Source organism: Rhinoderma darwinii, chromosome 3 (assembly GCF_050947455.1).
Source record: "Rhinoderma darwinii isolate aRhiDar2 chromosome 3, aRhiDar2.hap1, whole genome shotgun sequence".
Classification (NCBI taxonomy): domain Eukaryota; kingdom Metazoa; phylum Chordata; class Amphibia; order Anura; family Rhinodermatidae; genus Rhinoderma; species Rhinoderma darwinii.
The window spans coordinates 397,743,770-397,759,306 of record NC_134689.1 but is presented as its reverse complement, the minus strand read 5'-3'; the positions used below and the strand labels follow the sequence as shown (position 1 = coordinate 397,759,306).

Below are 15,537 nucleotides of genomic sequence, written 5' to 3'. Positions count from 1 at the left end.
TATACAACCTCATGAAGGAAAACCTGTCAGTCACTTTGTGTGAGCGGGGTAAAACAGGACCCGCAGGCTTTTTGCTGGCAGCAGATAAACCACTTTTTATATCACATGATGTATCCCCAAACTCCGAAACTCAACCTCTATCCTGTGCTGTTCCCATAGGAAACCTGACAGACATTTTAAATGGCTTGCTTTTATAAAGAGGCTGAATTTCCTCCTCGAATTTGGAAAGTTGGACTATCATTAAGCGCCACAAGGGGCATGTTCAGAAGCGGCAGAAATTTTCCACTGCACATTTTGCAAAATCTGAAATCCGCGGTGAAAATCTGATGCTTCTCCGCAACGGACCGCATCCGGTGGAGTGTAAATTCTGCACCGTTATTTTCTGCAACGTCTAAACTAAGTTACCTAAGAAAAGATATAAAAAAAACAAACGAAAAAAAAGGCTGCTGGGGATTTCCACTGCGGCCTGTCCACAGTGGAATTCTGCCACGTCTGAACAGGCCCTAAACATGTGCTTATAGGTGACTTGGATTTTTTTTCCCTACATAACATACACCAATTGGATGAATGATTCAAATAAAAATATTCCATTTATGAGTCTGGATAATTGCCATTGTTAATGGGAAAAAAAATATTGAACGCATTACCTGCTGGATGGAGGGGATGTTAAGGATCGTCGGCCAAGTGTCACCTGGTTTATGTTGTAATAGCTTGGGCTCTCCAGATCAGCCAGTGAGAAGTTCGGACCGGAGGCCGTTGCAACAGGTGCTGGAAGACACATGAAGAAGCAAATACATAAAAAATAGAATCATTTAATATGATGTCACGTCTGATGAATTTACAGAGAAAATGGTCCAACTTAAAGGAACACTCCAGGCAAAAACGAGTACATTGTGGCATCACTAGTGCCGGGTACTTGGCATAACATAGTGTTTCCGTTTTGCCCAAAATGTTTCTTTTATAAAAGTAAATACCACTGCAATGCTATAATCTCCTAAATTGTCTCAAAATGCAGCGCCAAAAAAACGCATCAATTTAAATTTTCAGTCAAGATAAACTTGGCTACATCTGTACGATTAGACCATACAATTGAATTACTCTTGATAGTATAAAAATGTTAAACGCTTTGCGTGTAACTTGTGCCTGATTTTTTTTTTGCGCGAATTCATGTGATATATGTCTTACATCGACTCTTGCCGTGCAGTCCTAAACCTTCAAAGAGTGGATCAGGTTGTTTAGTCGTCGTCCCCCCCCCCCCCCCAAAAAAAGATTTTTTTTTTTAACCCCTTTAAATGTTTTTTTTAACCCCTTTAAACCACCTCCTTAATACTCACTCTGGGACACTCGGACAAGCTCGGTGACATTCCACACCCCCGAAGTGACAAAGCAGTCCTGGAAAGTGAGATGTCCTGCAAACAAATGGAAACAGTTACACAATGCAAACAAAGGGGATTGTTTCTATTTGCGTGGTGTGATGAAGCAATATGAGGCTGGGGGTTATGTGAGGCAACCACACAATGTCATGTATTAAAACAAACACCAGTAAACAATTACAATTCCCAATTTAGTCCCTTATAGTTAGTCCCTAACAGGGCTTGCTAGCTGAGCACATTGGCACATATTGCAGCAATTCTTCATTTTAAGCAATTTTTTTCATTACGTATGCCCTATTGGAGTGGGGCGGGCATTAGCTGGCCATTAAGATCAGCGGTAGTAACGATCACTGATCCCCCTACATTACTGATCGTAGCTCCTTGTGAAAAGAGCCAATATTGGCCAGTGTAAAAAGACCCTTAATGTCGGCTGGCCAATTTCAACAGAATCTGACACCTATCTAATGCGCATGGAGCCAGTTTGTTGGAGAAAATAATCATCATAGAAGATGTCTTTCAACATGCCCAATCCTATTTTTTCCTGGGCGATAAGTGGATAAAGGAACGTATCAAAATTGCGAGAAACTGTTATTGTTTCCGTTTTGATCTTTTAAAACTCTAGTTTGAACGTGGAAAAATTCTACCTTAGGCTCCGTTCACATCTGGGTCAGGGTCCCATTCTGACGTTCCGTCTGAGCTTTCCGTCAGAGCTGGACCCTGGCTGAAACAAACAGAAACCATAGGTTTCTGTTTCTATCACCATTGATTTCGACTACGGTATTCATTCCGTCAAAACTATGGAACCCTTGCACAACTGAGAGAAATGGAAACCATTGGCACCAGATCCGTCACCATTGAAATCAATGGTGATGGAAACGGAAACCTGTGGTTTCTGTTTGTTTCAGTCAGGGCTCCGTTCTGACGGAAAGCTCAGTCACAACATCAGAATAGAGCCCTGACGGATATGTGAACGCAGCCTAAGTTACAGATTTATAAAAGTGAGTGCAAAGAAAAAATGGTGCAGTTGCCCAGAGCAACCAATCAAATGCCACCTATTAGCTTTCAAAGGTCATTGGAAAAATTAAAGAAACAAAACAATTGGTTGGTAAAGGCAGCTGCACCACTTTACACTTTTTTTTTTCTTTTTATAACACCCACCATGTACAAAATGTAAAACCGTAGCAACATTTGCTGTACGGCGCAGGCTCAGGACCTGGGCCCGCACCATACGTAGCGGGTACCAGCTGTTTGATACAGCTGACACTCGCTTGCAATGGCCGGGACCGAAGATAACTCTGATCCCAGCCGTTTAACACCACAGATGCTGCGGTCAATAGTGTCAGAGGCATCTGATTGGTTAGATAGAGTGAGGGGGCTCTGATCGAGAGGTTCCAATCCGTTGCCATGGCAGCCGGAGGCCTAGTGAAGGGCTCCAGGTCTGCCAACTGTGTCCTACTATTAAGCATTGCCATATTGCTTGACTGCAGCGAGGAGAATGGAGTGACGGTTGAGCATGCGCCCACCACTCCATCTAATATACGTGAGACAGACAGAAAAAGCTGAGTGCTCGACTCTGCTTTTTCCGTCATTACCACAGACTTTAAATTAAGTGGCAGCCTCCATGCTTGACGGCCGCTTCATTCATGTTCCTCCTCACTGTGGTTCAGCATTGAATAAGAACGGTGGGTTCATTACGCCCGTTAACGTGATCGGTGTGGGTACAAGCGGAGGGATCGGCCCCCAGCAATCAAACCAATAGGTGATAATTCTCGATTCTACTCTGTAACACATAAGTATTGCAGAGTATTTCATGAGCGATCTAATGATCGCATGGAAAAGTCCTCTAGTGAACAGAAAAACAAAAAAAATATCAAAAAATGGAAACGTTAATAAAATAAACTTAATTGGTATCGCCGTCTCCATAAAATTTATAATGAATAAAATATCCTGTTGAAAAAAAATCTTGTCCTGTAAAAAACAAGCCCTCATAAGGCTATGCCGATGGAAAAATAAAAAAGTTATAGTTCTTGGAATGCAGGGAGGAGGAGAACGAAAAAACTGAAATTGGCTGGGGGGGGGGGGGGGGTCAATTCCTAAAATGACTCGCATAACTTTATCTTTTCACCTGCACTCAACTATACTCCCTGATCGAGGAAATGATTCCACTTATTGTATCGAGTTCTTTAGATTCCTCATCCATTCTTTTTACCTGTGCTATATGCTAAGCACTTGAGGTACACCGAGGACACCTCTGGATCTTCGGGCTCCTGTAGAGACCAGTGGTGTCACTTTCTATATTACACAAGGACGGCTGGTTGGTTGGTGAAGTGTAGATTGATTGATTTCCTAATATTGAACGCTTGGAAAGATCTAGCGGAGGGAGGGCAAAGGACTTTTTGTCTTGCGAGGAGAGTTTGATAAATAGGGTCCTACATATGCAAATATTATAATCGGTGTTGGCTGATGCCCTTTCTATTTGATTTTTATACTATATGGGCCCTTTGGTATGATTAATGGCATCAAAGCACGTACCATTCGGAGGAGGTTTTATGTCCACTTCTGTCTGCTGGTTCGTGTTATCTGACTGCCCGGAATCTGTAGGCAGAAACAAGAGAAGTTGAATGCATTTTTATTATATAATGTCATGTATTATTCAAAACACTGCATATATACTTAGGTAGATATACCAACAGCATCTATCTATCTATCTATCTATCTATCTATCTATCTATCGATCGATCGATCGATCATCTATATATCTAGCCCTGTATATATATATATATTAGATACAACTGTAATCATTGCCTGCTTAGACCTGCAAAATCTTTACTTATTTATTTTTCTATAAAGGCCGAGATTCCCATCTGGCTCTGAAAGCACATCATTACGCCAGCATATTCACGAGGAAAAGTACATTTATTTTTTGCCTCACCACATTTTCATTTATTGCACTCATTTGTTTATCTTTTTCTCTTTCGGTTTACTTAAGGGTGCTTTAAACTGTCGATAACACATTCTTTTTTATTAATAGTTCATTGGAGAGAGGGCAGAATATAGAGAAGAATATCTCAGAACTGTTGTAAATTGCTGGCAGCCATTTTATAACTTGGCAGCCATTTTAGGGCTGGCTGACGGTCCTCAGGAATAAGGAGAGGCGAGATTAGGGATACAGAGTCAAAAAAGAAATCAAACCTATCTACAAAAAGCCAGGTTAACAAGTAAAACAAACAAACTTATAAATGTGTAATGAAAGGGGAGCTGGTGGCTTTCTTGTCTGATAAACACATTTATAGAGAAGGCTGAGTACGCGCGCTCACTACAACACTAAACACAACTTGAAGGAAATTTGTTTTTGGTGTTAGTGAAGAAAGAAATATCACGTTCTTTTAGTGGACCTTTCTTTTTTAATATTTTATATAGCTAATACAGACAGGAGACAGCCATCTTAGGCTCTAGTAGAGATCCAGTGAACCTCACCATATAATAGAAGTCCAGTTTACAAATTCACTACTATTGCCAGGGAGAGGAAGATGGCGGCTGAGACCCAACATGGCTTTCCTACTGCGAAACTATGGGGGTCTTTTTGGAAAGTCATGAATCTCAATAAAGAATCCCACTTTACATTTTTTTTTTATATAATTAACTACTAGGACCAGCAGGCATGAGGCACGAAACTGCAGTGAATTGATACCTTATTTTACCTCAAAATCTCTGTCTCCATTGATCTACATATTGTAAAGGATCTGCCAGACACAGCTTCTGTGTCAACACCCGTGGTTAATCAGTCTGCACTTGCTCCTAGGTCTCATAGAGTGACTCGATCTGCTGCCACTCAGGCTGGTAGGCTGAGGAGTGGGAGAAACTATCACAGCCTGGCCAGACGGTTCTAGCTCCCGCCCTTTATACCTGCATTTCCTGCTTGTCTTTGCCTGTGATTCTCTCTTGTTTCCTGGCTCTGCTGTTCCTGCTATTACTATTGACCTCTGCTTCACATCGACCCTGGCTTTACTGACTACGCTCCTGCTCTGCGTTTGGTACCTCGTACACTCCTGGTTTGACTCGGCTCGTTCACTACTCTTGTTGCTCACGGTGTAGCAATTGAGATACCAGAAGTTGAAGCCCCCCAATTGCCGCAGTGAAGGGACCTTTAGTGCTATTCCGGATTGATATGCTCTCAAAAATTTTCAACGAATGCTTCCAGATTCTTTGATTGTTCAATAAAACTAGCAAAACGGTGGGGGCTGTGACAACCTTTAATTGTTATGAAAGGAGGGCGACGGTCACCGAAAAAAATAAAATAGTTGCTATTGATTTAATTTAAAACGGCTGTACATGTACGCCAGGGATGAAGTAACAAAGCAATACGACAGGTATGTATTTATTATACATTGTCTTTATATATTTATATTGAATTATGAAGTTTATTTTTTTATAATTTACTACTATAATCATCGAGGCATAAGGCATTAATGTTCAGTGAATTAATGACTTTTTTGCCTCAAAATGGCCACCTTCATTGTCCCGTAGAAACATCAAAAGCAAAACCACTTGATTTACGTTGCATTTTTCACATCTATAAAGAAAGTTATGACTTCTGTAATTAATAGAGGGGTATTCCCCTTTTTGGATTTTTTTTAATTTCTGGATCAATAACATGAAATCATTCTTCTTTGCCACTAAAAAGGATACCATCATTTTTTTTTTGCGGCCTTCCTAAATTATTACCTTTATAAGTATTTAAGAATACTGACACTCGTGGGTTCTAGAACAACAGAACACTGAGACTTGTGAGTTCTAGAACAACAGAACACTGACACTTGTCTAGCACCTACAAGTGTCAGGCTAGAACAATAGAACACTGACACTTGTGGGTGCTACAACGGAACACTGACACTCGTGGTTTCTAGAACAACAGAACACTGAATCTCGTGGTTTCTAGAACAACAGAACACTGACACTCATGGGTTCTAGACCAACAGAACACTGACACTTGTGGGTTCTAGAACAACAGAACACTGACACTTGTGGGTTCTAGAACAACAGAACACTGACACTTGTGGGTTCTAGAACAACAGAACACTGGCACTGGAGTTCTAGAGCAATGCCATACTAAACATTGGTATCCCAAAAATATAGCAAACTTACATGTGTGGTTCTAGAACAATGATATTTGCTGCTCTTTAACAATGGAACACTGACAATTGGGGGTCACATATCCTTGATACAATGGTATATGGGTCTGATGCACAGATTATTATAAAGGGCCCGGAAAAGTATAAGCTTAGAGCTGCTCTGTTCTTGGCACTAATGATTGTGTCATATCTATCTTATCTGTGTAGCTTTTAGTGCTAGTCACATTCAGATTTTTCTGGCAGCAGTGGGTCCTATATTCCCATCTTCCTCACCCCCTGTCCCTGTGCCAGCCTCATCCTCACCGCCTCCCTTCCCTGAAGCCCCCAAGGGCTGCGGAGCCTCTAGGTCTCCTCCATCATCTTATCTATGGCTCCAGCTGATAAATCAGAGCCAGGAGCTGCCCCTCACACACGATGCGGATTATGTACCCACCTCCCCTCCAGTGCTGAACTCCCCTGAGCTGGCACACAAACAGCGATTGGGGACCAGAGACAAGGAATAAAATGGCCATTATTGTGTGTGTGCAGTCAAATCAGCATATCCCAACACCGTATATGTGAAAGCTCGTACATATAATAGGGTTCTGCAGCGACGAGATTCAGCTGAATACAGAGACAAAAGCCTCTACTGTATGTAACCAATGATTTACATATTAAAATTAAGCAAAAGGAATGTTACTCGCAATCCAAGTGCTATTTTTTACCTATTTGGAAGTGATAACTCTTTGTCCTGCGTGTACATCAGAAAGTTTCATACACTGAAGGCTGCTCGGCCATCTTACATAGATGGTTATTTTCTACCTGTATTACTTAGTGAGTCTATGTGATATTTTATGTGATGTTTAGTCAAGCTTCATCCTCATTTCAGATACATTTATTCTCAGACACATTCGTTATGTATATTGTAAATGATCTTAATGCTTTGGCTAATGTAAACAAAGTAAAATAAAGTAAGGCCCAGTTCACACAGATTTTTCTGCCGCTGATTTTGACACAGAAACTGCATCGGAATCCGCACCAAAAAAAGTCCGAAACCGCCTCCTGTTGATTTCCTGAAGGAATTTTGAGGCAGATTTTTTCTGCCTGCAAAGTACTCCATCTGAACTAGAATTAAATGTGGGGATATTCAACAAATTAGGATAGAGGTTTTGGAAAGGCAGAGTCCAGATACCCACTGATCTAGTAACGGCCGCCATATACTTACCTTTCCACGGCGTCCTCTGGCTCCTGGCCACCACAGCATCCCTTCATCATTTAGTGCTGGTTGCGCTCTCCGTCGCTGACTCTTTCCTTCACTTCGCTAGCGGCTCTGCTCCGGGGCTCCGTCTCTGGGGAAGCCCCTGACATTACTGTCCATATATGAACAGTGATGTTGGGGGGAAAGGAGTCCCAGGCAGAGCGCTAGAAGCCGCTCTGCTCCAGGACTCCATCTTTTAGGAAGCGCATCAGTGGCTTCCCCAGAGACGGAGTCCCGGAGCAGAGCTGCTTCTACATATATGGACAGTGATGTCAGGAGGAGAGAAGGCGTCCCAGGCAGAGCGCTAGAAACGACTCTGCTCCCGGACTCCGTCTCTGGGGAAGACCCTAACATCACTATCCATATATTGACAGTGTTGTCAGGAGCAGAGCAGTGTCCCTGGCAAAGGTCTAGTAGCGCTCTGCCCGGGACTTTGGCTCTGGAGTTGCCCCTGACATCACTAGCCGTATATATGGACAGTGATGTTAGAGGCTTCCCAGAGACTGAGTACCAGAGCAGAGCCTTTACTACTGCTCTGCCCGGGACTTCAGCTCTGCTCTGGACATCACTATCCATATATGGACAGTGATGTCAGGAGCAGAGCAGTAGTCCCAGGCAGAGTGCTACTAGTGCTCTGCTCGGGACTATGGCTCTGGGGTTGCCCCTGACAACACTGTCCATATATGGACAGTGACATCCGGGGCTTCTCCTGAAGCGGAATCCACAGCCAGAGCGTCGGCAATGCTCTGGCTGGAGTTTCCACTTCTAGAGGGAACCCCAAAAGCGCTACCTACATAGAGGGGGGATGTGTGTCACTACCAGGAAGGGGGCTGTGTGACTACCAAGTCTGTGTCACCCAAGGGCCCACATAAACCAGGAGCCGGCTTTGACTTTGGGGATAGCAACCTTGGGTTCCCCAGCAGCGAATTCTAGATCCCTGTATAGGGGTTAAAGGGTGAATACCTGGGGTCCCCTTGGACTCTGCTGCCTGGTTTAGCTCTACGTCAAATCCCTTGGTGATAAAGTGTGTTCACACCATCCACAGCAGGCCCGTGAAAGTTTCATTATCCCAGTGCCCCGTGACATATCTCAGTCGAACTAAAGGCTTTTTAGAGCAAATTGGTCCAGCCATTTACTGAATGTTGAGGTTTCTCCATTCTGGACATCAATCTCAGAAAATGTGTCTTTTTAAGTATTACAACTGGATTAAATTACAATGACTTTAGTGAAAAAAAGGTTAAACTAACCTTATACACTAAAAATGTTTTCATTAAGTAGCCTAATCTAATAATTTTAGTAACTTCTGTTCGCTCTAGCCAGGTATTATAAAAACCCCAAAAAACCCTAACGTCACTGTATATAGACCGTGACGTCAGGGGCTCCTCCAGAATCAGAATCCCCGGCCAGAACGTTTTCCATATATGGACAGTGACATCCATATATGGACAGTGACTGTCCATATATGTCCATATACTGTCCATATATGGGCAGTGACGTCAGTGGCTCCCTCTAGGATTGTGTAGACTTCTGTTATTTCATCACATCTCTACAATTTTTTTTAGCCTTATTTAGCGCTCTCCTTTCAATCTTTCTACGTTTTCTAACAAATTTACAGATCGGTTTTAGAGTTCTTTCCCAAAATAGAGATGCAGAGAGATGAAAAAAAAAAATGAATATAGCATAAATATCTTTTATGGTTATTAATTTGTTAAGCTGGCCATAGACAATACAATACCTGAACAGCTCCAATTCTCCCAATTACATGTTATTTCATCAGGGCAACCAGAAATCTTCGCTTATTTCTGGGATAAACCAATAATCAGGCAAGAATAATGGTTCCTTGTGTCCTTGAAACCATGGTCTGCCAGGTTTCATATACTGTATACTGTTGGCACATCTTATTAAAATCAGCAGAAGAAAATGAGGAAGCTCTCAAATATGGAATAAAAAAATGTGCGTACAGAGAAAAAATAAATAACACAGCATGTGACGTATAACGATGGAGACTACAGGGTCCAGAATGCATTGGAGATCAGAAATTGTTGGGCTCATAAGCTGCCCACAGATGGCCATGTTGGCAAGAGTTGGTGAGAGGGGAGGTAAGTTCTGCACCTGATGCTCTTATTACTGAGCAAATCTGGGCTGCAGCTGTGGCCCCTCAGCCTACTCCCCCCGCCATTCCTGGCCTATGCCCTGATATTTGGTAAATGAAAGAAGACAATGAAGGATGCAAAAGACGTATCTCCTCTCGTTGTTTGTCGGTATTTTTTACATTACAATGTTAGCTGGAGATTTAGGTTTTGGTTTGCTATATCTGCATGTGTGGGGTGTTTATCTTATCATCTTGTTTTTTATGTGTGTTCTGTAATTTGCTAATCATAGTTTTTTTTTTATCTTATTGGTTCTTCCTTTTGTATAAAGATGAGGTTTATAGAGTTTTTTTTATGGTTTGGACTGTCAATTTTATTTTTTTTCTTATGGGAAGCTGCATTGCATATCCTCTTTCTGCAGGGAAAATGGAATTGGTCCCTATTTCCGTGGACATCAGCAGTCCTTCAGAATAGGTATCTGCATATTAGAGAGGCTGTCTAAAGCAGAAAACTACTTGAAAACAGAAGTTCTGCAGGGCAAGTTTTCTATCATTTCAGTGATAAGAACTCATCCTGTGTTGACCACATTGTCTCTACTTAAGAGCGCGAGCTCTGCAGACCAAGATGACCTTATCCCTGCATATAAGTCTTAAGAGCGCGAGCACTGCAGACCAAGATGACCTTATCCCTACATATAAGTCTTAAGAGCGTGAGCTCTGCAGACCAAGATGACCTTATCCCTGCATATAAGTATTAAGAGCACGAGCTCTGCAGACCAAGATGACCTTATGCCTGCATATAAGTCTTAAGAGCGCAAGCTCTGCAGACCAAGATGACCTTATGCCTGCATATAAGTCTTAAGAGCGCGAGCTCTGCAGACCAAGATGACCTTATCCCTGCATATAAGTCTTAAGAGTGCGAGCTCTGCAGACCAAGATGACCTTATCCCTGCATATAAGTCTTAAGAGCGCGAGCTCTGCAGACCAAGATGACCTTATCCCTGCATATAAGTCTTAAGAGTGCGAGCTCTGCAGACCAAGATGACCTTATCCCTGCATATAAGTCTTAAAAGTGCGAGCTCTGCAGACCAAGATGACCTTATCCCTGCATATAAGTCTTAAGAGCGTGAGCTCTGCAGACCAAGATGACCTTATCCCTGCATATAAGCTTGAGTGCGAGCTCTGCAGACCAAGATGACCTTATCCCTGTATATAAGCTTGAGTGCGAGCTCTGCAGACCAAAATGACCTTATCCCTGTACATAAGTCTTAAGAGCGCGAGCTCTGCAGACCAAGATGACCTTATCCCTGCATATAAGCTTAAGAGCGCGAGCTCTGCAGACCAAGATTACCTTATCCCTGCATATAAGTCTTAAGAGTGCGAGCTCTGCAAACCAAGATGACCTTATCCCTGCATATAAGTGTCAGTTGCTCTAGTAAATAGTAATACTGAGTACTCCCTAGTGGTGACTCGGTGACGGGTATAAATAAAATGCACTGAATGTGAAGTGTTGGTGTAGATCCAGTTCTGCATCTGTTTGGCAAGAGGCCAATATTCATTTTGTTTAACCCTGTGTGACTAAGGCAAAGCGAGGGAGGAGAGCGGTGAGGAAATGAGAGGGAGGAGAGCGGTGAGGAAATGAGAGGGAGGAGAGCAGTGAGGAGATACAAGGAAAGAGGGTTTTCTTTCAGGAGACTTTTTATTTTATACTGAAGTTTTCTACTTGACGTTCCTCTGCTCTGCCTTTTACTGCTCCCTCCCGTCCTGATCTCTATTTTGTACTAATGTCGGTCTGTTCCTGCCTACTTTGGTAGGTTTAGGCCCTACACCTTCAATGTAACTATGTGTGTCTCCAGTTTCTGTCTTTTCACTATCTCTTTTTTTTTTTTTAGACTTTCTTACCTCAGTCTTACATTTCTACGCTATTGCTTCCGGCAAAACGACGGGTCCAGTGCACAACAGAGACAAACGGAAACCACGGGCACCGGATCCGTCACCATAGAAATCAATGGTGATGGAAACGGAAACCCCTGGTTTCCGTTCCTGTCAGTTTGTCTTTTCAGGGTCCCGTTCTGACGGAAAGCTTAGACGGAACGTCAGAACGGGACCCCAACGCAGATGTGAACAGAGCCTTAGTGAAGTTGCACACGACCGAGTGCTACTCAGGACGTTTTTCATGGCATCCGAGTGTCACCCGACCCACTCACCCGACCCATTCACTTTAGCGGGTGAATCGGGTCTGCGAAAACTGACCCGATTCTCAGATCCGTGGAAATATAGGACATGTCCTATCTTCCATGGATCACTGACGGGACCCGGCCGGCACACCCTGCCATGTGCACGAGACATAACTTTTTACCGTTTCTTTCCCTTCTATATATCATCAGTGTTTTTCTTCCTCTATTACTCTAGCTGCTATGTTTAGGTCTATTGTTTTATGCATGGCGTACATTGACTTGTGTCCTTTCAAGTTCACAGGTAAAATTTTACTGCCCATTCAGGCTTACGTTTTCAATTTATTTAGTGGGGGGCAAGGAGAGGATTCATTAATTACTGTGGTCCCTGTGAACGGCGACCGAAAAATGACAAGACTTTGATCCTGCAGTATGCAGTGCCACTTGCCCACACCAGAGGGAGGCAAAACATGATGTATATACCTTGCTTAAACACTGTACGTGTATGCTACTTTTTATATTTGTACAAAGGTGGCAGAAATGAAATAACATACAAGACTAGTTGCGTATTAGTAGTAAAGACCTGTGGGTGTATGTGCGATTTAAGTTTTTTGGGATCATTGTGACTTGTTTCATAAATTTCCATATCATTAATCTATCCTTTACAAAATATGTAGTACTTTGAATTTAATTGATGGTTGTTGTTTTTTTTATGTCTATAAGAAAACTCTAATTTAGGTGGAAATAAAGCTGTCCATAAACGTAAAAATTATCATTAACCATCACAACAATTTATGGCAGCCTGATTTGGGCCTAGTGTTCACTAGACACAGTATGTCATATAACAGCACTTGTCTGCCGAACTTCTACACAGAGTTGTATTTAGGTTCTCTATTGCTTTCGTGCTGTTTTTTTTTTCCATGCCACTTATATATTAGTGACTCTAAATTTATTACATTTAACCAGCAATTTAAATAGCGAAGTGAACATAAAGCACAGCCGCTATACCCAAAGTTCAAGAAAGGGTATGTTAAAGCTTCTTTTTTTAAGTTTTTAGCATGGCTCTACTTCTCTGACATATATGGGAGTCCTTGTTTCAAGACTTTTATCTATTAGCTAGAGCAGAGGCTATAAAGAGTATATTTCTCTTTGGAGGACCCAACAAGACAGCCCATTGATTTAAATGGACACTGTGTAATTCTTCATTTCTCCTGCGGTGGTGCTGTAGGGAGACTCAGACCCAGCAAGAGGACACCCTGTGGTTATCTGTCCACCAGTTTTTTGCAGACGAGAATTTCTCATCAGCTTTATAAATAAGACACACTTTTGTGACATATTAGACCTCACCCCAAAACTAAAAACTGGCAAACACGAGGAAAACTCTTTAAAAATTTTCCCTACGAGTTTGTGCTCCTTTTCAACTATCTAATTCAGAAACTGCCAACTTTTATAAATGGGCCCCATGGTGTACTTCCATATTATTGTTGTTGTTCCTTTCTTTTCTTTCTTTTCTCCCATAGGAAATAAAGAAAATGATGTTGGAAAAATGTGCCACAGTTGCATGCGACACAAGTTCTGTTATCTCCTATGGGAGTTGATGTGACGGGTGATTATTATCCGAAACTTTAGTAAGCTGGAAATCCTGGCAGTCGTCATCACGGTGATAGAAATATATATGATGCTACAACATATAATAATAACATCTTTTCGACTATTCCCGGGTTTGCTATAAAATTGTTAGATGCCCCTGAAATGTTTAAGTAAAAGATTTTAATTCTGCAACCAAATGGGGTCCACAACCTTTCCTCATTTAGTTTCAAAATGAAGAGAAATTGCGTCTGTGTGGTCCTATATACACACACTTACCTAAAAATAATAATTTTTATTTGCTCCTATGTGTTTGATGAGTCAAAGCAGAGTGTACGTACATGCTGATACACACACAGATCGGGTACAGTTTTTGGATTGTATTTCTGCTAATAAGTGGGTGACAAGTATCAAATTGCTATTTTCAGATAATTAAATAAACCAGATTCGTACGTCTGTCCTCCAAGCGCGCGCACCCTAGACATTGCAGCTGGTGCAGGCATCCTCCCTGTCGCTGCCCTCCGTTGTTTCTGACAATGTGAGCTGGGGCAAACTTCCAGCTACAGGCTTAGCTAGTACAGTTGAAGGCATGTTGGAAGTTGTAGTGTGCTGCAAGTAGTAACTACTAATATCTTGTCATATATCAGTAATTTGCCATTAGTAATAATTTGTCATGAAACGAGAGACTTCACGCAAAGCAAAATCGAAAGCTTCGTCAGGGCTCCGTTCATGGGTTCCGTCGGACCTTTCCTTCAGGGGAACCCATGAGCGGAATCCAAACTGAAACAAACGGCAAACATAGGTTTCCGTTTGCCTCACCATTGATTTCAATGGTGACGGATCTGGTGCAAATGGTTTTCGTTTGTCCCCGTTGTTTAAGGGTGCCGTCGTTTTGATAGAATGAATAGCGCAGTCAACTACGGTATCGATTCCATCAAAATGACGGAACCCTTGCGCAACGGTGACAAACTGAAACCACTTGCGCCGGACCTACGGTTTCCGTTTGTTTCAGTTTGGATTCCGTTCATGGGTTCCCCTGACGGAAAGTTCCTCCGTCCTCTATCAGCTATAAATATGGGGCTAGAACATTGTGAAATGGATTGTCTCTAGCCATACTCCCACTATTACATGTATGTCACTACAATGATAGATACATCATTTACGTTGACAGAAATATTTATCATTGAACAGTAATTTCTTATTGGATGGGCAATTCTACCCAAAGCAGCCCTCTGGTTTTAAAGACCCTAGACATGAGGTCCATCAGTATTGGATCCATCAGGATTGAGGGAACAGAAATGCAGAACATTGTTTTATCATACTCACCCAACTTCATAAAAAAAAAAAAAAATTCTCTAGTACATGAAGTGTCCCTTACTGCTTTGACTAATGGGCCGATAATAAAATGTTGTAAAGGGCATCTCGACTGGCTTCTAGAATCACCCCATATTGTATATTCTTTTAAGTATTCTTCCCTTTCGTCATGAGTCGGGAGGTTTTAAACCTTCACGTTGCTTATGTGTCTTAGGGCCAAGCTGAACAGATGTCTGACACCAAACAGTGAGGGTGGGACATCGGCTGAGATTGTCTATGGTCAGCATTAGGGCTTGGGTAGTAGTGCAGATCCGTAATACGACGTCCATAGTATTCTATGGGCCCATACTGGCCCTTTGTGGGTTTTTTTTTTTACCCCGGACAAAAATCGTTGCATGCTCCATTGTATTCTGTATTACAAAGGTAATAACTAAGGGAGTATATAATGCACCAGTGTCCCACATAGTCATATGGACCCTCAGGGACTTTCTATGCCTCCGAACAGGCTCCATGCATGGTCAAAGTCAAAGTGTTCAAGTAAATGTTAACTGCTGACAATGACAAGGTTCTGATTTTCAGCCAGACTTTTTTTTCTGTCACATTTAATATGTAATATTAAGTCCTAACAATC

General features: G+C 42.1%; 1 protein-coding gene across 3 annotated transcripts in view; it reads right to left on the bottom strand.

Moving 5' to 3' along the window:
• The window catches only part of NFIX (nuclear factor I X), a 78,082-nt gene that overhangs the window by 40,819 nt on the left and 21,726 nt on the right, over positions 1 to 15,537 (bottom strand). For all 3 annotated transcript variants that reach the window (XM_075859035.1, XM_075859036.1, XM_075859038.1), the window contains exons 3-5: positions 3,906 to 3,968; positions 1,335 to 1,409; positions 648 to 768 (exon numbers count right to left, since the gene is read on the bottom strand). In XM_075859035.1, the coding sequence (XP_075715150.1) occupies positions 648 to 768; positions 1,335 to 1,409; positions 3,906 to 3,968 (259 nt within the window). The remainder of the gene's footprint in view (positions 1 to 647; positions 769 to 1,334; positions 1,410 to 3,905; positions 3,969 to 15,537) is intronic.